A 20,541-nucleotide genomic window follows, 5' to 3' on the forward strand; every position below is an offset into this window, starting at 1 on the left:
AAGAGATCCTGCCACCGTGTAGATCACACATGCTTCCTTTGTCTCAGGCCATTTATACCTTTTCATGTTTTTTGTGTTACCCACCACTTTATTTTCTCCATGTGTCTATTTTTGACTGTCCATTTTTATATTGTTTCTTTTTGGAGTTGTCCCTTTGATTTGGGAGAGTGTTTCCAGTCTCCAGCTTCAGGTAGGCAGAACTACATCTACCATGGGATATACTCCTTCGCTCCCTATATTCTCTTCCTTTCTTCATCACAGACATCCTCCTCCACCTCCTCTTCTTCCTCCTCTGCCTCTATCTCTCCAGCCTCCACGCCCTGCCTCTGAGTGCACTGGAGAGAGTCGCCAATTGCGCACCGCTGAAAGCGAAGTGGGAGTGGACCATCGGCGAGCGTGCTTGAATGTGTGTGTGTTTTGTGAACGTGAAGAAGAATAGGAGGGAGAGAGCATCGCTACAATCCTCTCTCTTTCTCACACGTACTCCCACTCTTCATGGAACAATCTTTACTTCACTCCTAAATGGACGCTTCTGTGGCAGCCTTTCACAGTGAGGACAGCAGCTGCTCCACAGGCTCCTACTTGCTGGATTAACAGAAGTGATTGGAGGAGTGGAACAGGGGGAGATTCTGAACATGAGTGAAGAAGCCAAAGAGAAAATAGGCAGTGGAAAAGCAGCCCATCGAAAGAAGAAAGGCAAAAAGGTATGAAGGAGCGCTATTTCTTTGTGCGGGTGCATTTGCCTATGCTCAGCAAATATATGTCACCAGTTTGTTTAAGCTTCTTGGTTGTTGTGCCATTAATGGTGAATCCATCATCAAGTGTTTGATGGTTTATTTTGGAAAAATTCTGATGAGCCCACTTTAAATGTGCCACATTGAGATCATTTGCATTATGTAATGAGTTATGTATCATCATCAGAATAATTCCGGACTACTTCTTATTTTCCTTTGTCACATTTTTGTTTCAGCTGTCATGTGATCAGAGGAAAAAATATTTGTTTAGTCTCACCTGAATGTTGGGTGAGACCATTGAAATGCTCTCCGTCACTCATCTTTAGCTCTGACTCTCTGACTGGTCTGGCTGGTTGTTCAGCTCCAGCTGATTGGCTGAGGGAGCGGCGGCATGTAAAGGAAGAGAGAGCATGTGTATAATGGGGATGTCCTCGGGGGCGGGGTGTGGTGGTGGCGGCTTCAGGCTTCTGTTGTGCTGTCAGACAGCAGTGTGACCTGTTCTGTTGTGTTCCTTCCTGAAAGGTATTTGGAGCTCCTGAAACATGTTTTGACACAGGTTGGAATGTAGGTGTGTGTATGTTTGTGTCTGATTTTCAAGTTGTGGTTCTCTTGAAGTGTTGTGTTTGTGGTATTTAGTAAATTACATCTTTGCTGCCTCCCATGCCACTGGCATGAGTACCATGCTTTGATGTTGGAAGCTGCCACACAGTCTGGGCACATGCACGCGCGCGCGCACGCACGCACACACTTGAGCTTGGGTGGACTACAGTGGTTCCTGAGATCAAGTCTTCACAGGACCAGGAGAGGCCAAAGCCCAGAAGAGACAGAAACAGACATTATGAGTTCTGAGTGAGCCATTACGGAGAGGCCAGTGTATTTACAGTAATCTATAGGTGCTGTCCAATGTCCTACTGGGTGGTAACGCTGTTCCCCTGGTACATCACGCAAGACCTTGAACACTAAAATGTTGGCACACAAAAACGCCACAATAGAAACTAATAAATATGGACCTTTACCTTCAGATCAACTGGTATCACATGACTGTTGGGTTGAGCAAGAAGGCGTGAAGACATGAGAGAACGTGGTGAATGTATGAGTAGCTGGAAGAATGTACAGTAGATTTACCAAAGGGCACAATAACAGCTTGGTCTTGGTCTCTTGTCTCTGAGGATATTGGAAAGGTATCAATCAATCAATCAATCAATCAATCAATCAATCAATCAATCAATCTATCTCAGTCGATTGATAGATCAAGCACTTTAATGTCAATAGAGTGTCGGAGGATGTAGGAGCAGAAGCATGTGTTTGTTTCATGATGGTGCCAGATGAGTTAATGATTGTAGCCATGGCAACCAGCTGAAGGGTAGAGAGAGTGAAGATGGTGAACTGCTGAACTAAGTAGCAGAACTCAGATCTATTTTTCCTGCAGCTGTTGCTGTGACAAAGTAATAACGGAAGGCTGCGCTCACATACATGTGGACTGAAGGACCCAGACTGGAGAACCTGGTCGATCAGCAGGAACCGATACTGTAGCAGCTCATTAGTGTTGTGATCCATCCCAGCGCGTCTACCAGCGTTGCTGCAGCTGTTTGATGTTTCTCCACATACTGACTGACCTCACAGATGAGAACACAATTGTGCTGCAGCTGGGAATAAATTTAGGAATAAGTCATCAGCTCCCTCTACCTGACATTAGTGCAATAATGTTTTATGTTATTACCACTCATTAACGAGCCTTCAGGTAAGCATGACATAAACACACCTTATATATGTGCACGTATGGACCATTTCAACCGTAGCTTATTGAGTGAACTTCCAACAGAAGATTATTCTGGAGTTGATAACAGTGAAAGATGATGAAGGCAACCACAGAGCATGTAACAGGTAACCAGGCACAGCAGCTCTGTTCTTGGTCTCAGGCAGAAGACCAGCCGTGTCTGGAGGACTGGTGACATTAGCTGCTCTGAATTGCAGCTTTCTCACCCTCCAGATAACAGCAGGAACACCTGAATGTTCTGATGGAGGATCTGAAGAGAGTTTTTGGAGATTTTGATTTTTCAAAACTCAATTTAATTTGTCATTTCAAAAAACATGATCCAAAACAAACAGAAAACAGACATTCAGTTGAGGAGGAATCCAAAGACCAGCTCCTCCTCCACCAGACAGAGTTCATCATGTTGGCACCATGTGCTCTTAAACCCCTCAATATTGTTCGTTGCTCAGCAAAACTTAAACAGAGGGACAGAGGGAACTTGTGTGGCCTAGTCGCCGCTCTCAAGCCGAGACCGAACCTTGACCATCAGTTTTCTGAGGCCATACGTCTCCTGGTGGGTGAAAGAGGGCTGGCCGAAGTCCCCATGGACTCCTGAAAGAGCTGGAGGTCTGGAAAGTAGTCCTCCACCTGTACAGACCTCATCCCCTTTGTGGTCCTGAGGAAAGACTTAATCTTGGACAGAGAATGAACATGAATGTCATCAACCATAAGCCTCCTGTATGTCCTGTGAACTGTCCCTCTCCTGTGTGTCCAACAAAGAGCTTTGTGCACTTTGTGTGTCCATTGGGGTGCTGTGCATGTCCTGTGAGCTGTGCATGTCCTGCGAGCTATGTGCGTCCTGTGAGCTATGTGCGTCCTGTGGGATATGTGTGTGAGGTGAGCTGTGTGTGTCCTATGTGCTATGTGTGTGAGGTTCTGCTTTGGACAGTTTCTTCACTTTATCATTTTTGACTTTTGTATCTGTATTCTTCCTTTTGATGGACACATTGAGGCTGTTCTCCTCCACTCCAACATCCTCCATGTCTAGGACGGTCTCAGTCATTCTTGTGGTCGTCTGCTTCACCAGCTCTCTGGTGAGAGACTCAGTCTGCAGGTCCAGGTGGTCCCCCTGCAGCTCTGCCGGCTCCTCCACCTCCACGGTTGTGCCCGCTTCGCTCCGCGTGTTTTGCGCGGATTCGCTGTCCCCGTCGTGTGCGCGCGCCGACGATCCTCCGCGCCATTCGGGCAAGACCGGATCACATGGCCCTCCTCCCCACACCCAAAACATTTCAGGGGATCAGTGGTGACAAAAACGGTATAATCAAAGTCGTCCACTCTGAAGCGAAGTTATTAAGGACCATCGACACCTGTCGTCTGAAGGACACAACATGGCTCAGCAGCGGGGACTTGGACCCGAAAGGAATTAACCGCATGTCGGCTGAGCTCCCGCAACAACATATCGTTCTTAAGGAACGGAGGGACGTTTGATACAATCACCTTTTTAGCCGGGTTTGACAGGGGAAACACCGCCGTATGTTCACCATTTACGACCACCACAAGCTGATCGGCCTTATCAGTGCTGTCCACAAAAACCAAACCAACCATCCTGGAAGCGGACTTTACGCTTCCGTGACCCACAATCTCCCCCACAGCCAGGGAGCACTCTTCCACGGACATACCGGCCGGTGGAGAGAGTTTAACGCCGTGTCTGCGGGTGAGTTTCTCAAACTCGGAGACTCCCGACGCCGCCGCCATGACCGGCATTGCGACCGTGGCCACCAAACAATTCCACCAAAGACAGTGAATAGACTAAAAAAATTACAGTAAAGTGCTCCCCAATGTGATTAACACCACCCAGTGTGACAATACAAGTCAGATATCCGAAAATGTTTGGAAAAAACACTTATATTTATCATTCACTCCCGCAGCCAACACACTCACCACGCTCAGAGAGAGAGAACAGAGAAGATGGAGCTGCTCTTATTAGTCAGATCAGCTGATGGAGACCATCTGATCATGATCTGTTAACATCAACATTAACAGTCCAGATTTGTGAAGAAGAGATATTCTTTAATGTGTGTGGGTGGTGGTAGCTCTGTCTTTTGTGAACTGGGCTGAGAAGAGGAGGGTTCTCATTTCGAGCCCCAATGCTCATATAGAGCCCTCTGATGAACTGGTGACTCATCCAGGTGTGGACCTGCCTTCACCCATTTTGCAGCCTTCCTGTGACCCTGAGAGGGATAAAGCAGTTAAGAAGTTGAGACGAGATAAGTTGAGGATCATTTCAGACAGTTGTGACGGAAGCTTAAAATGTTTTATCATTTTTACATTTATAGGGGAGACTCCCAGATGATGCTGTGCCAACACGACAATGACTACACACACACACACACACACACACACACACACACACACACACATATACACATAAACATACTACTGTACTGTACTGCAACAGTACAGCTCATGAGAGCTGTAGGTGTGAGGAAGTGCACACATGCTACCCCCATATCTTTAGTTATATGCACGTGTGTGTGTGTGTCTGAGTGTGTGCACGCAGCTGTATCCCTGCTTCAGAGGTGGCCCCAGCTGTAGACCCTGGGGGATGGGGGGGCTTGGGACGGGGGGACGGGGGGGGGTTGTAAAGGTCACAGCTCCATCAGCTTGAGGGGGGAGGAGCGGTGAGACACAGTGGAGCTGGGGAAGGGATGGTGGGGAGGCTATGTCTGGAGGGTCCATCCATCCATCCATCCATCCATCCATCCATCCATCCATCCATCCATCCATCCATCCATCCATCCATCCATCAGATAAAAACAGCTGTGGGGATGTTGATGGTGGTTGTGTGTGTGTGTGTGTGTGTGTGGGTGTGTGTGTGTAGTCATTGTCGTGGGGGGGGGGGGGGGGGGGGAAGCAGTTGTGGGCAGTTGCTCACTGCTGCCTGAGTCTTTCGGCCCCCACCGCTCCGCCAGATCTTCCGGATCTCCCTGTTTCTCACCCACTGCAGCACTGGGGGTTTTACAGAGGCTCTTTTCTCTTGAGTTTGAGATCCTGTCCTGATTTTGTGTCTCCATGGCAACCATTAAATGTAATGTAGCAAGCTAACAAAAGGTTTTGTTATTGTCCCAACAGCACGATTGGCTCACATTTGTTCAGCACTTTTGGAGATTGTGAAAAGCTCAGACAGATTTGTTTAGTTCCAGTAATTAAATAAATTTATTTTAGAGGAAAACTGGTTGTTACAGAGAGAGATAAGATTAGAGGAATCGTGGTGTTCAACCGGGAAGCCCAGGTCCTGGAGGTGAGGGATGACGGTAGGACACCTGTCCAGCAGCTCCAAATATTTTTCTAAAGCCTCTCTGATTAGAACAAGAATTCAGCCATCACAGAATTTCTGTCATCTGATCCCACGCCCACCATGCAGATACATTTACTCTGTGTTCATGCAACAGCACGTGCATGTGTGGCTCCTGTGAAGTGATTCTTATGTGAAGGTATGACAGCAGAGGTGTGTAGGCAGACGTAGCAGTGCAGGACGTTGAGGAACCAGAGAGGAGGCCTGAATCTTCACCCACTTTTGCCATGAATAAACCACAGGACTACCATCATTGCCCAGCTGGGACCAGATCAGCAGGAAAAACGTCACATTCATGGATCATTTCATTTTCAGAATCATCTCTGTGTCTGTATGAGGTTGAGAACGAACTTAAATTTAGCTGCTAATTTACTTTTCTGCTGGTCCTTTAAGTGAAATCTCCAAATCTTGTATTAAGAGTGTCCAGTATCCTTATTTAGTCTTCAGCAGAACTTCATCAGTCTGAAAAGCTTCAAGAGGTATTGTAGCTCTTTAGAACAGTCATCACCTCCTTATTTTCAACATCTACTCCTGTCAAACACAATTCTGTTTCAGGATTAGTGACAAAGACAACGACACAATCTAAATCACCAAATCACCAAATTGCTGGCAACCCTGTGCATTTATTTAACCCCCCCCCCCCCCCCCCCCACACACACATCTCATAATTTTTCCTGCCTACCATCAGATCACAGCAGTCTGGGAGAGGTGAAGAGGTTGAAGACCAAATGTTGAATTTCTCCTGGGCTCCTGTTTATTCTGCTGATATTTCCTCCCTGAGCTCAGCCTGGAGCCTTCAGGCCTGTGTGTGTGTGTGTGTGTGTGTGTGTGTGTGTGTGTGTGTGTGTGCGTGTGTGCGTGCATGCATGCATGCGTGTGTGGGGGGCCTACTCTAATCCATCATTCACTGACCAGACCTTTAGCTGCACAGTAGTCTTACAGAAGGTAGCAGGACACTCCTAACCTCAACCATCTATTCACAGCTCTTGCACAGTACTTGTTTCCATGGAAACCATTGGAGGTGGGGAGAATCCCCTTCTCTGGCCAGTGGTGTCGTCAGATGTGTTGCCAGCCTCCTCCCTTCAGAGAGTCCCAGTTCCTCCCACTGCTGTAGAAGGTGTGTTGTACATAGTCAATCGGCTCGCTTCAGCTCTCACTCCCACCATCAACAGCTTCCTCTCCAGCCTCCTGTTGATCTGAACGTTGAAACTAATCCTCCTCTCTGTGACTCCTCTTGTGCTCAGACACAATGTGGGGACCTTCTCTATTGTCTTTATTGTGTCCTCCTTTCAGCCCTGAGAGGATCATTTGTTGATCTCCTAACCAGATTATTGCTCGTCTGATTAACTGGCTGCACTCTGCTGCTGACCTGGCTCGGTCTGCCGGTTGGTCAGGCCCGGCTCGCTCTCCCAGCTCTCTTGGGTTCTTTCCCCTTTTGTACCTGTTGCTCTGGTGTCAGAGACGAGAGGGAATAGACCAAGATGTACAGATTAAAAAGGGTGAGTTTGTTTCTCCATAAAGAGCTAATGACAGTAACCCTTGCTAGCTAATTCTAGCTAATGCTAGCGCTGGTAATCTTGGTGCCTGCTGGGTCAGTCAGACAGGTCAGTTCAGCTCAGGCTGAATCCAGGTGCAGCTACAGTCACTAATAACTTGGTGACGATGAGTTCCTATGACTCTTCTTTGTCCATGAGGACAGTGTCGAGGCTTAATGTGAATGTTTTGCACATTGTTGCTAACTTCAGTAGTCTTTCTTCTTCTTTAATGTCTAGATTTTAAGGGCTCTGTGACAACTTTTGTTACTTCAGTCCTTTAAATCAAAGATTGATGTAGGATCTTGGCCCGGAAGGGGGGAAGGGGGGTTCCAATGTCCTCTTTGGCCCCATCACCTTTCCATCGTTCCCCGCCTACCTTAGTGTGACAGATTGAGCTCTGTTTGTGAGTAAATGACAGTAGCGCAGGAGTGAGGATGGCGTCTCAATGCTCTATGAAGCATTACCATTCATGCTCGCGAGTTTGCTCTGAGCTGAGGTGACAGCCATTTCACAGTGGCGGAGGACCGAAAGCAGGGAGAGGGTCGAGAGTGAGTGTTGAAAGATGATCACAGCCTCAAACTCCACTGATGTGGGGTCAGAGCCCAGCTTACACAGCAGGGGGGTTAGTGGGGAGTAAATCAGCAGCTGAGGGAAAGAGTGGAGGGCTGATGTGGCAGTGATGTATTTGCGGCAGCTGTTTGTTTGTGGCAGCAGTGTGTTTGTGGCAGCTGTTTGTTTGTGAACATTTGTGTGGCTTCTTCATGTCTCCTCAGGTGATGTTTGTGTGTTTGGTGGGACTGTGAGTGTTGTGAGTGAACTCAGATGCAGCTCCTGTGATCCTTCACGGCAGAGAAACATGACACTAGGGTGGTTATTCTGCTGCGGGGGGCACAAGCACGCCCCTCGCTGCCAATCCAGTAGTAAAAGGCTTTGTTGAGGTAGTGTCCTCCCGCACGCACGCACACACACACACACACACACACACACACACACACACACACACACACACACACACACATCATCAGTGCAGATAAGCAGCTTTTCTGATGGGTCAATATCTGCTACTTTAAAATGCAAAATAAAATAATTTTCTTGTGATTTATTTACTGGAATCATAATTTTCTGTTCTGTGATCACATCAGAGGGTTATCATGAAAATAAGTACGGTATGTGTGATTTTATAATCCGAGCAGAACTCTGGACAGATTATGATGAGCTTGAAGTAAAGGTTTAATTCTGTGGCCTTTGTTCGATGCCCCTCTGCTTCCTTAAATGCAATAATCTGAAATTCTTAATCTGAGTGTTGATGTAAATGGTAATAATCCAGTAATCCTCTATCCTCAGGCTGTGTTGCTGCTAGAAGGAGGTCTCTCTGTGTGGGTGGATTTCCCAGCTCTCTAAACCATTTGCCATTTCACCTTTCCCTCTTCTCCATCTAGTTGCTGGAGGCATTTCCAGCCCTGTCTGAGAACCCTTTCAGACAGTGAGAGTAAAAATGCTTAGTTTGGTTTATGATCCGTGAAATTAAGCAAAATCTGAATTCAAGAAAAAAATTGTAGAAAAAATGAAATGACAAACTGCTGTACAGTATTTTCACATTCATTTGTTAAATCTTTTTAATACTTAATTGGATTTGTTTTAACAACTGTAGAAGATGGATGGATGGATGGATGGATGGATGGATGGATGGATGGATGGATGGATGGATGGATGGATGGATTTTTGAGTATAAGAAACAGCTAATAAACATAGCTAAAATGAGCAGAACAACAGCATTTACAGTTTTATCCACAAGAGGGCAGAAGATTATAGATAATGGACAGAAACTGGACCGCAGACGTGGTGCCGCTTCAGTTCGACAGTGTAATATTTTAGCTCTTATTTCATGACCTTACAATGACCCGTCCAGATGTGCATGTGAGCCGACAGAACTGATGAGGTGGTTCCATCTGTTGGGGGACTTAGAACAGAGGATCCACACACTCGGTAATAGACATACATGCACACACACAAACCAAACGGCCTCAAAACAAAAGAACACGTTCAGCTTTCATGCATTTATACTTACAGGCGGCGGTGTGTGCGTGCGTGTGCGCGCGCGTGTGTTGGAAGCTGTTAGATTACCTTTAGATTAGCGCATGTTGAGTTGTGTTTCATTAATCCAGGAGAATACAGCCATGACAACAAGACACTTTTATTTCTATTTTATTCCCCTTTATTTGTTTTGATTCCACTTTTACTGAACTCTGGGTCTAAAGAACAGAATCTGTTCCTCACATGCTCTCACGACTTGACCCTCTGCACTTTATTGCCCCTGCTCCCTGTTTGCTGTCTTCCCAGTCTCTCTTCTTCTCTCGTTACTATCATCCACCCTGTTCCCTCCAAGCCATCCCATTGACTCTCACCTAGCAACCATATGATAATTAGGCATAATTTCCCACCCCCTTTAAATCACCCCCACCCCCATTTCCATCCCCAATGGTGGCTGCTGTTTGAGCAGAAAGAAAAATGATGTGAGAGGACGACGCTACTGAGAGTGAAAAGGGGCTTTAACGCTCACGTCATCCTCTGACTGGTGTCCACCAGCTGAGCTCCTCAGCTGTTACAGAACATCTGCTCTCATATTGTTTCCATTTAGTGGCGTCCTCCTTAACCACCTGCAGGACTATTTTCTGGATTATAGTCAGGCATATGAGGAGGCACCCCTGCAAATGGACAGGACCCCGCCTGGTTTAATGAGTGTCTCCAGCCTGGACTCAAGAGACAGAGACAAAGATGGCGGCTGAGAGTGCCGCCTGCCTCGACACTGTCATGGCTGATGTTGAAAATCTGGAGGGACGTCCTGAAATAAAACGCCTTTGAAAAAAAATATCACAGTTTCTACAAATGAGCACATCACTTCTCTCTCTGGCTGTTTCCGAAACCACCCTATACCCTACATAGTGCACTCAATAGTGTGGACGCCATTTTGAAATAGTGTCTGAATTCTTATTGAGCATCGCTCTACCCTATGTAGTGCACTCAATGTATCCCACAATGCACTGCGAAGAGTAGTGTACAAGCAAGCACCCTAACTCGGAAAATGTATACCATCAGCCTTTTTGATACCATAAAGGCTGATGGGATACATTTTTTAACGTAATTTCTACTGTGCGGTTTGATATATGAAATTTTTGGAAATAAGAATATTTTTTCAGTAGGGGTCCAATATGATCATCTTAAAATATTACAACATAAATGTGTAAAAAAAAATCAAAAAATCAATCAATCTTCACTTATCCCCCCGCCCTTAACTTAAAATTGTTCTTTGGAATCATCTGTTCCTCACCAGGCGACAGAATCTCCGTAAAATAATATTTACAAAGATGAAAAGTAGCTCTGGATCTGGATTTTTTGATGAAAAATTGCTTTATTAAATGTTTTCTCTACAGCGGAATATGACTTGAGAATGTACCATCACGTCTTGGCTTGAAAATGTCAAGGGACACTAATTATTTTAGGTAATAAGTAATTATTATTGTATTATTATCGACATTAATATTTCATTTTATTATATAAAGTTAAATAATAGGGTAAAATATTGCATTTTCATAAAATGGTCGCTGAATGTATTTCTGATGGGTTAAAATAATTAAATGGACCTGGCCACTTTTCCCGGCGACCGGTTCGTAATTATTATGCAACACCATGACGTCACTTTACGTGCGCCGTAAATGACGCCGTTGCCCGAATACTAACTTTAAATTGAGTGCGCTACTTAGTTCACTCAATCCATGTCCCCCATGAAGTGAGTAGTGAATAGGGAACGAGTGTGTGGTTTCGTAAACAGCCTCTCTCACCCTCTCTCTCTCTCTCTCTCTCTCTCTCTCTCTATCATGTCAGTGAACCCAGATGTTGGGATGACCAGGACAGAAATCAAAGATGAAGAAAATGGATTTTATTTATTTATTTGTGTGTGTGTGTGTGTGTGTGTGTGTGTGTGTGTGTGTGTGTGTGTGTGTGTGTGTGTGTGTGTCAGTATGAGCACCTCTGGCTGAATGGTCTGTGATGATTGTCCTTGTTGAAGAAGCCATTTTAGGTCCATTCTTGTTGACCGTGTACTCTGGGTGTCCTTATTCATCCACCAACATGTCACATGTCCCACCCTGTTGGACGGGGTCATGATTCCAGTTCAGTTCCCAGAACCAAGACTGGCGACTTTCGTGTAGGGACCGAAAGTGTTTGCAGTGGTGTCTCAGCATCAGTCAGGTGTTTTGGATCAGGTGAATTCAGTGACCCTTGATCACAGATTGATTTTAGTGTGATCCCAGAATCAGCCACTTACAACCCCCAACTCCCCCCCCCCCCCCCAATATAGCTTCTGTCCCCATCACACACACACACACACACACACACACACACACACACCCTCCCCTCCTCACCGATACATCCACCCACCCACCCACGCTCTCTCTCTCTCACACACACACACGCTCCTACTTGCACCAGGCGAGGTGTAGCAGTAGCAGCCAGAGCAGAGAGAGATTTAAAAAGACAGTCTGAAACAGAGCGTGGTTGCTGTAGTAACCATTCCCCTTGTCCCCTCCCTCCCTCCTCCCTCCACCTTTGTGGTGGTGATGCTCGTGTCTCTGTTCTTTCTGTCCGGTTTGTCCTCACCTCTCCTGGATGGACTCTTCACACTGCCAGAGGAATAGGAATAGGAAAAGGAAAGGAGGAGAAACTGTGTCCCCTCCCTCCATCACCTTTTGTAGAGGACCCAGAGAGATCTGAGCAGAACAACACAGGATTGTATCTCAGACACTCTGAAGACACCTACTCTTCTCCATTCTCCTTTTCAAGGAGGGCATTTTTCTTCCCTTTCCCCCCCTTTCCTTTTCTACCCCGATTTTTTCCTCTGAGATCCCAGCGTTGTGACTGAAGCCCCTGAACTTCTCTGGGATTTCAGGTGAGGCATGTGTGTGTAGTGTGTGGAGGCTCTTCACCTTTTGTGTTCCCACCTATCATGGCTCACGCAGCCTCCCAACTGAAGAAGAATCGGGGGGAAGTGGATGTGAATGCAATAGAGGACGAGAAGGAGAAGCGGACGAAGAGCAGGAGAGCAGCTTCCCGGGAACAAAAGAGAAAGGTAACAGATGCTCTGCTAGCCTCTCCTCGTCTTCTTCAGCTCACCAAAACAACTGAACTAGTGCATTCCTTCACCACACGTGCACACTGATGCTCATGTCTGGTGGGACATGCTCACTTTACAGAAGCTCTTTGACCTTGTGTGGAGAAGGGACGTGTTACAGTCTGGTGTGTGTGTGTGTGTGTGTGTGTGTGTGTGTGTGTGTGTGTGTGTGTGTGAGAGAGAGATAAGTGCCCATCTGAAGCTGAACAGTACATGTGGAGTGTGTTATTTTAATGTTTTATAATATCTTTCTGGAGGTTTAGATCAAATTTGATGGAGGCTGAAAGTCAGATTTTTTTTAATATTTTCTCTTTCAGAATGGAAGATCTAGATCAGATTAAAATAAACCCAAAGAGGAAACTGTAACAATAAACTCACCTGTTTTATTTATATAATCATGATTTTAAGAATTATATGTATGTGTGTGAGTGCGTGTGTGCGTGCGCACAGACAGCCATTTATAATACATAAATCACTGATTTATTGATGACAAAGCCTTTTATTTGATGGAGGCTGAACTAAAATGCACATGGGCTGCCGCCTCCCCTCCTCTCCCTCATCCTCCCCCACTCCTCTCCACTTTCTTCTCCTCCCACCTCCCCTCCTCCTCCCCCACTAATTCCTTAACCTCCTCCTCCCCCTCTCCCCCACTTCTCTCCTCCCCTCCCCCTCCTCCTTCACTCCTCCCTCCACCTCCTCTTCCCACCCCCCACTCTTCCCCTCCACCTACTCCTCCTCCTGCAGACTTTCATGCAAACACACACATTGATTAATTCTATTAAAGAAGTGGAAGAACAAAAGTTTACATTTGCAGATTCACAAAGAGGTGAAGAACAGCTGTCTGTTGCTGAAGGAGGGATGATTTGACCGTGAGACCGGTGTTCATTGCACGTGGTGCTGCTGCTAGGTTTAGATTATGCTGCTGCTGCTGATATTTGACCTCGTCACAGCACCATTCTGTCCTGAACAGAGCTGCAGGAGCACGACGGGCACGATGAATGGTCACATTTACGTGAGCTGCTGTTAATGTATGAAAATCTAAAGAGTTGCTGTAATCTTTATGAAGAGTCGTGTGAGATAGGAATCACAGGAAGAGCGGAGCATTGGGTTAATTGGACTGGGCTCTGAAATGAATGAAGATAATGAAGTTGTTCTTCTCCCCTCCTTCATACATTGGCTTGTTTTCCACTTATTTGACAGACATTTTGGCTAGATGAGCACAACTAAAACCAGCGTATTTCTTTGTGTTCTTGAGAAACCTTCATGGTTGAACACCCAAACCTCCATCACATCATATAGAATGACGTCTGTGTTTAAAGACGCACACTTTTACCATTATTCTGTCTGAAATATGTTGACACTATTCTTGCTAAACTGCCATTTCTCTGCATTGTGCAACAAACCTTTGAGTCATTGCACTGTATTTAGGCACAGGAGCAGGCTTGGACCTATAAAACACTTGCAGCAACAACACTTTTGTGTGTTTCTTTTGGTTTTGCATTAGTCATAAAGTAGGAGGATACAAATATTAGCAGAAAACATCAGCAGGACTCAGAGACACTGCAGCTAAATGAGCCTAATGAGGTAAATCATAACCATAACTTGCTCTTAACATTAGAGTTATATATAATCAACTCCACTTCAGATAGCTGCATTGTGAGAGGATACTGAATATTGTTCAGGATTAGAGCATGTTAGTACATGAGCTGTTCACATGGATGAAAAAGCCTTTTTACAGTCTTACAGCAAATCTCCAGACTGCTTCAGGTCTGAGGACATTATCCAGAGCCTGGAGTCCCCATCTGATTTCCTCTGAGAGGGAGCAGAGTCAGAGAAATTAAGGCATTCAGACAGCAGAGGCTTCATGCTGCTGTGGCCCACTATTACACCTGTGTGGTGATGTTGACCTTTTGTGTTGCAAATATGGGTCAGATGTTATGTTTAGAGGTTCAATATCATGATACTGCGGGTTTATTACTAGTCTTAAGAGCAACGCTGAGAACTTTGGCAGCCAAATTTGATCAATCTGATTCTGTAACATTTTTAAAGCTCTCTGATCCTCAAGTTCTCTATCATTTCTGTTCCAATGATGTCTGAATCCTGATAACAGTAGTAGAAACTGACACTCCGAAACACAAGACAATTGGTTCCGTTGAACCTGGAGTTAATCCTCTTGCTGCCTTTAGCGAGCTCATGGCAAGGGCTGCTGGCTCTCAAGGGAACCCTTGGCTCATCGGGCTGAAGTCAAATAGATGGAAAATGACATTAGCACAAATTATAGTAGTGTTTTTGCTTTTATTTTAGTTCATTTACAGTCTCTGTCTTTCTGGTTTGGTTGAAACAATGCTGACATGTGCTGCTTCATTCCTGCTGCTTCATCTGGAGGTTAATGAAATCAGAGCCCATGCATGTCTTATTTAATTACACTGGCTTTGGGAACTCCTCCCAGTACTAAAAAATGTTTTCCCAATCAAGATGGCCGACGATCACAAGGCAACCGTTTCAGCTTCTGGCCCCATCGAGGCTCTTTCTGGGAGAATATGATAATATGATGCCCTTAGGTGATTTGACCTTTTATTTTACATGACTCATGAGTGTTGGGTCATTACTCAAATCTGAGCTGCACGTATTCAATTGTACCATAGCATCTTCAGAGCGATGGTAGCATTTTCAGAGCGACTGTAGCAACCTCAGAGCAACTGTAGTATCTTCAGAGTGACAGTAGCGTTGTGTTCATGATCATCTGCCCATGAGGGCATATGAGGGCACCTAAAGGGTCCTCACTGAGAACTGCTGCTGCTGGAGGATTGTGTGTTGGTGTGTTTGTGTGTGTGTGTGTGTGTGTGTGTGTGTGTGTGTGTGGGGGGGGGGGGGGGGGGGGGGGGGGGGGTAGATAGATAGATTATAAAAAAAATGGCGATAGATAGATAGGTAGGTGGATGGATGGATGGATGGATGGATGGATGGATAGATGGATAGATAGATAGATAGATAGATAGATAGATAGATAGATAGATAGATAGATAGATAGATAGATAGATAGATAGATTTGATTTTTCAAAAACTCAATTTAATTTGTCATTACAAAAAGGAAGAACATGATCCAAACAGAGAACATCATTCATTTGAGGAGGCCTCCAAAGACCAGCTCCTCCTCCTCCACCAGACATAGTTCATCTTTTAGGCACCATGTGCTCTTAAACTCTTCAATATTGGCCTAGTCGGCGCTCTTAGGCCGAGAACGAATCTTTAGCAGCAGTTTTTTGAGACGGTACAGCTCCTGGTCAGTGAAAGAGGCCTGGCCGAAGCTCCCGGTCTTCATAAAGTACTTGGTGGACTCCTGAAAAAGCTGGAGGTCTGGAAAGTAGCCCTCCACCTGTACAGACCTCATCCCCTTCGTGGTCCTGAGGAAAGACCTAATCTTGGAGAGAGAGTATCCACTATGCATCTCCACCTGTATGTTATCATTATCAGTGAAAGTTTCCTGTATGTCCCTTTAACTGTTGCTCTCCTGTATGTCCAACAAGGAGCTCTTTGTACTTTGTGTATCCAATGGGGTGCTGTGCATGTCTTGTGAGCTGTGTGTGTCCTGTGGGCTATGTGTGTGAGGTGAGTTGTGTATATCTTGTGTGCATTGTGGTGGGGAGGTTGTGTGACTTGATCTTGCCGTGTCCTGTTTGTCCTGCAGGCTATGTGTGTCCACCGCCGGGTCGAAAGCAGGAGACATTTGTTCTTCTGAGGACAGTTTCTTTACCTTAAAATGTTTTACCTTTGTACCTGTACTCTTCCTTTTGATTGACACATTGATACTGTTCTCCTCCACTACAACATCCTCCATGTCCAGGATGGTCTCAGCGCTCACTCCCGAGGTTCACGTGGTCCTTCATGTGGTTCCCCTGCAGCCTTGCTAGCTCGTCCACCTCCACGGCTGTGCCTGTGTCGCTCCCCGTGTTTTGTGCGGACTCACTGTCCTTGTCGTGCGTGCGCAGCGCTGCGCTGTCGGGCGGGTCGACTGGGCAATGAGCCTCCGCGTCATTCGGGCACAACCGGATAACATGGCCCTCCTCCCCACAACCAAAACACTCAGAAGAAGAGAATCAGTAGTAACATAAACGGTATAATCAAATTCGTCAACTCTGAAACGGAGAGCCAGGTTGAGCTCTTCCTTGTTGTTATTTAGCACCATGGACACTTGTTGTCTCAAGGACACAACATGTCCCAGCAACGGGGACTTGGAGCCGAGAGGAATTAACCTCATCTGGGACACTACGCGTTCGTGTCGGCTGAGCTCCCACAGCAATAACTCGTTCTTAAGGAACGGAGGGACGTTCGACACCACCACCTTTTTAACCGGGTTTGACAGGGGAAACACAGGCGTCAGTGCACCATTAATGACCACCCCAGCCACCACCAGTTGATCGGCCTTTTCAGTGCTGTCCATAAACACCACCACCGTCCTGTTCATCCTGGAAGCAGATTTCACGCTTCTGGGACCCACAATCTCCCCCACAACCAGAACGCACTCCTCCACGGACACACCGGCCGGTGGAGAGAGTTTAACGGCATGTCTGTGGGTGAGTTTCTCCAACCCAGAGACTCCCAGCGCCGCCACCATGGCGACCGTGGCTGCCAAACAATTCCAAAAATGACAGTGAACAAAGGATCAAAATGACAGAAAAGTGCTCCCCAATATGATTAAACACCACTCAGTGTGACAATAAAGGTTAGAATTTAGAAAATGTTTAGAAAAACACTTATATCTATCACTCACTCCTGCAGCCAACACACTCACCACGCTCCTCACAGAGAGAGCGAGAGAGCGATAGAGTGATGGAGATGGAGATAGAGATGGTGGAATTTCTTTCTCTGAACATGGGGACTATTTGTGCCAATATTGCTTTGATCATTGATACCGTCCAGTCATGGTTTCTGGTGGGCCTGACAGATGTTTTATTTTGCTTTTACATCAGGTGATTAGAGTTCAACACACATTTATTCTCACATGGCTATGGAGGTAGCAGAAGAGTGGAGGGGATAAGAAGCTCAGTAATATAAACACAGAGGAGAACCCCACCATATGCTTAAAGGTCACCTGAAGGTCAGCCTCCACCTGACCCTCCTCTACTTTTGATCACTTTTGCTCTCTGATTAACAGGATCCATTCAGGAGTATCTTCATACAGTGGAAGTATCTGACTCTGTTTGTTATACCTGAGCTGATTAGAACGGATCATTTTCATGAGCTTTAAAATGCTCTATGTGGCTTTTATCCATCTGATCAGGCATTTAATACATATACAAATAAGCAGATTCAGCTCTGCAGATATAAAGATAAAGATTATAATGGAATAATAAAATAAAGATTATTTTCAGGAAATATCTTCAGGTAGAAAATCCAAATGAAAAAATGATATTTTGTTTCCTGTAAAGACACCATTATTGCTGAAGAGCCCAGAGTAAAATAACAGGGTTGAAACGTCACATATCCTGAAGGTGGGCACGGGCCTCTTAATCACCCGTTTTTCCATCACACTGCGAAAATCAATCAGCTGGACTCTGCAGTGAAACTAGAACTTCATAGTTCTGTGAGGAGCTGAGGGCCATGGAGCAGCTGGGGGTCAGAGGCCTTACTCACAAGCCAACTGTGGCCTTCAAATCAGCAACCTGCTGGTCCCACCCACACACACACACACACACACACACACACACACAAACCCATTGACCCCTGGGACTCGCGCCTGTACAGCTTGATAATTACTTTCTTTCGCCTACCCACCATAGCAACGCCTGAACCACCTACCAGTTCACCATCACGCACAACAAAGACAATCACGTTGCCATCAAAGATCAGCATTTATAATCAACTGCTCTGAATAGGTCACAGCTGAACAGAGGTCCTCCCACAGAACCAGCCGCCATCAAGGACAGCAATGTCCCTGGCCTTTTGGCACTCTGAGGTTGTCGAGCTGAGGAGATGGACGGTGTTAGGACAGATCGATGGTAATCACACCTTCTCACAGCTGACTCCCTCTGCATGGGGGCGGGGAGAGGAAGGACCACTAGCAGAAGGGGGTGGGGCAGGAGGGGGTGGGGCAGATTTCTTCAGAGCTCCCTGGGGACCAGAAAAACACCCAGATTCATAAAGAAATATTCACCCCACCCCCACCTCATCCACAAAGTCCCAGTATATGTATATGGATCCTGTCTGAAGAGGCTCCAACTGGGTCATTCATCATCCATCCATCCATCCATCCATCCATCCATCCATCCATCCATCCATCCATCCATCCATCCATCCATCCATCCATCCATCCATCCATCCATCCATCCTCAAGCATGGTTGAGGATGTATGTCCTGTCCTTTCTCCTGTTTCTCCTTTCTCCTTTCTCCTGTTCATGACTGTTTTTTGGCCTTTACCCTTGACCCCTCTAACCCTCACATCACTCTCATATCTGGATTTCAGCGTAGTGGAAAAGGCTGTGGTCTTCTCATCTCATTGAGTATGTTTTACTAGTGTGTGCAGGTCTTGGCTAGAATATGCGCTTGTTGGTCAGAGACACTAAATGTCAGCTGAAAGGTTGTTGGTAGCTCTGGGGTGGGGTGGGGTGGGGTGGGGTGATCTTCCTTTACTCTGCATATTATGTGTCAGCTCATATTTATTACGCTTGTATTAATATTCATATAGATCCTGTGTAGCATCACCGAAGCAAACATGCAGGATTACAGCATATTATGAGATAGATGTGTGATGTATTTTGACTGATTTTACATAGAGGTGATGAAATCCAGAAAATACAATGAAGAACAAACATATCGGTGTTCTTTGATGAAGGTCAGATATTCTTCAATGGTCTTTGATCGTGTTGAGTGTGTGAGAGTAAACTGGGGCTGGGGGGACCATTGGTGGGACACAGGCTATAGCAGGGGTTCTGGGATGCTGCATTCTGACCTCTAGTGAGCCGCCAGTGAGAAACTCAAACATTATCATCATCCTCATCCTCATCATCACCTTCTTTGTGAGGCTTTGTCACATGTTGTTGCCCATCAGCACGAACGTCTGATCTGATGTACTGAGATGCTGCAATATGAGTCAGGGTGTTGTTGGTCATGCTGCTGACTTGGTTGCTATCACTGTGTGTGTGTGTGTGTGTGTGTGTGTGTGTGCGTGCGTGCATGAATGCGTGCGTGCCCACTGCCTGTCCATGTGCAGCTGTTCATTGCTGACTAGTATGTTGTCAGTTGTGTCCCAGCCATCTCAGCACCTACAGTGCATGTTTAACTAAACGTTGTGCAGTGACTTTGAGTCTCTTCCAGCTGACTCAGAGCCTTTTTCATCCTGTTTTTACCACAGAATCATTTCAGAAGAAGAAAATAACATGAAGCTTGTAAAGCTGATCATTTTCGTTCAAATGAAATAGTTTCCGACCCACCTGTGCTGCACTGAGACCGTAGTTGCTACTCTCATAGTGTGACTGTATCCATCTGAGACACCCTGCACATGTGATTCAGTTTTAAAGAGTTTATTACATTAGGTCGTGTTTATGCAGAAGCCTCATGAAGTTGCTGCTGCAGGGACACGTGTCGTCTGCTATCTTGTTGATCTCAGGTGTCCCACTGAGAATGAACCGCATCTTAAACCTTTGTTGCTGTCACCTACATCTTTACAGCAGTTTAAAAGAAACACCCTCACAAAGATCTGATCTTTGAGGGCAAAAGGATGCTCCATGTTGGGGACCACACACACACACACACACACACACACACACACACACACACACACACACACACACACACACACGCACACACACAAAGATTTTGGCACTACAGGACTGCTGCTGGACCAGGGTAAAAGTGCTGCTTCTCAACATAAAAAGTGTCCACCGTGCAGGACAAGAGTCCCACCTGCCAGCATTACTTGACTGGTCTCTGCCGTCCACCCAGTCTGACAGCTACCAGTGACGTTAAACCATAGACAGGCTGCAAACACAGCACAGATA

At 46.0% G+C, this 20,541-nt stretch overlaps 1 protein-coding gene across 24 annotated transcripts in view; it reads left to right on the forward strand.

The window, feature by feature from the left end:
- LOC101067381 (ankyrin-3-like) overlaps positions 1-20,541 on the forward strand; it is a 79,139-nt gene continuing 58,598 nt past the window's right edge. For 10 of the 24 annotated variants that reach the window (XM_029835511.1, XM_029835516.1, XM_029835517.1 and 7 more), the window contains exon 1: positions 12,339-12,502. In XM_029835511.1, the coding sequence (XP_029691371.1) occupies positions 12,380-12,502 (123 nt within the window). In that variant the 5' untranslated portion in view covers positions 12,339-12,379. Of the gene's footprint in view, positions 191-291; positions 705-12,332; positions 12,503-20,541 lie in introns of those variants that run through there. The other 14 variants (XM_029835492.1, XM_029835503.1, XM_029835493.1 and 11 more) reach the window with 6 other exon arrangements.

This window comes from Takifugu rubripes, chromosome 4 (genome assembly GCF_901000725.2).
Source record: "Takifugu rubripes chromosome 4, fTakRub1.2, whole genome shotgun sequence".
NCBI lineage: Eukaryota > Metazoa > Chordata > Actinopteri > Tetraodontiformes > Tetraodontidae > Takifugu > Takifugu rubripes.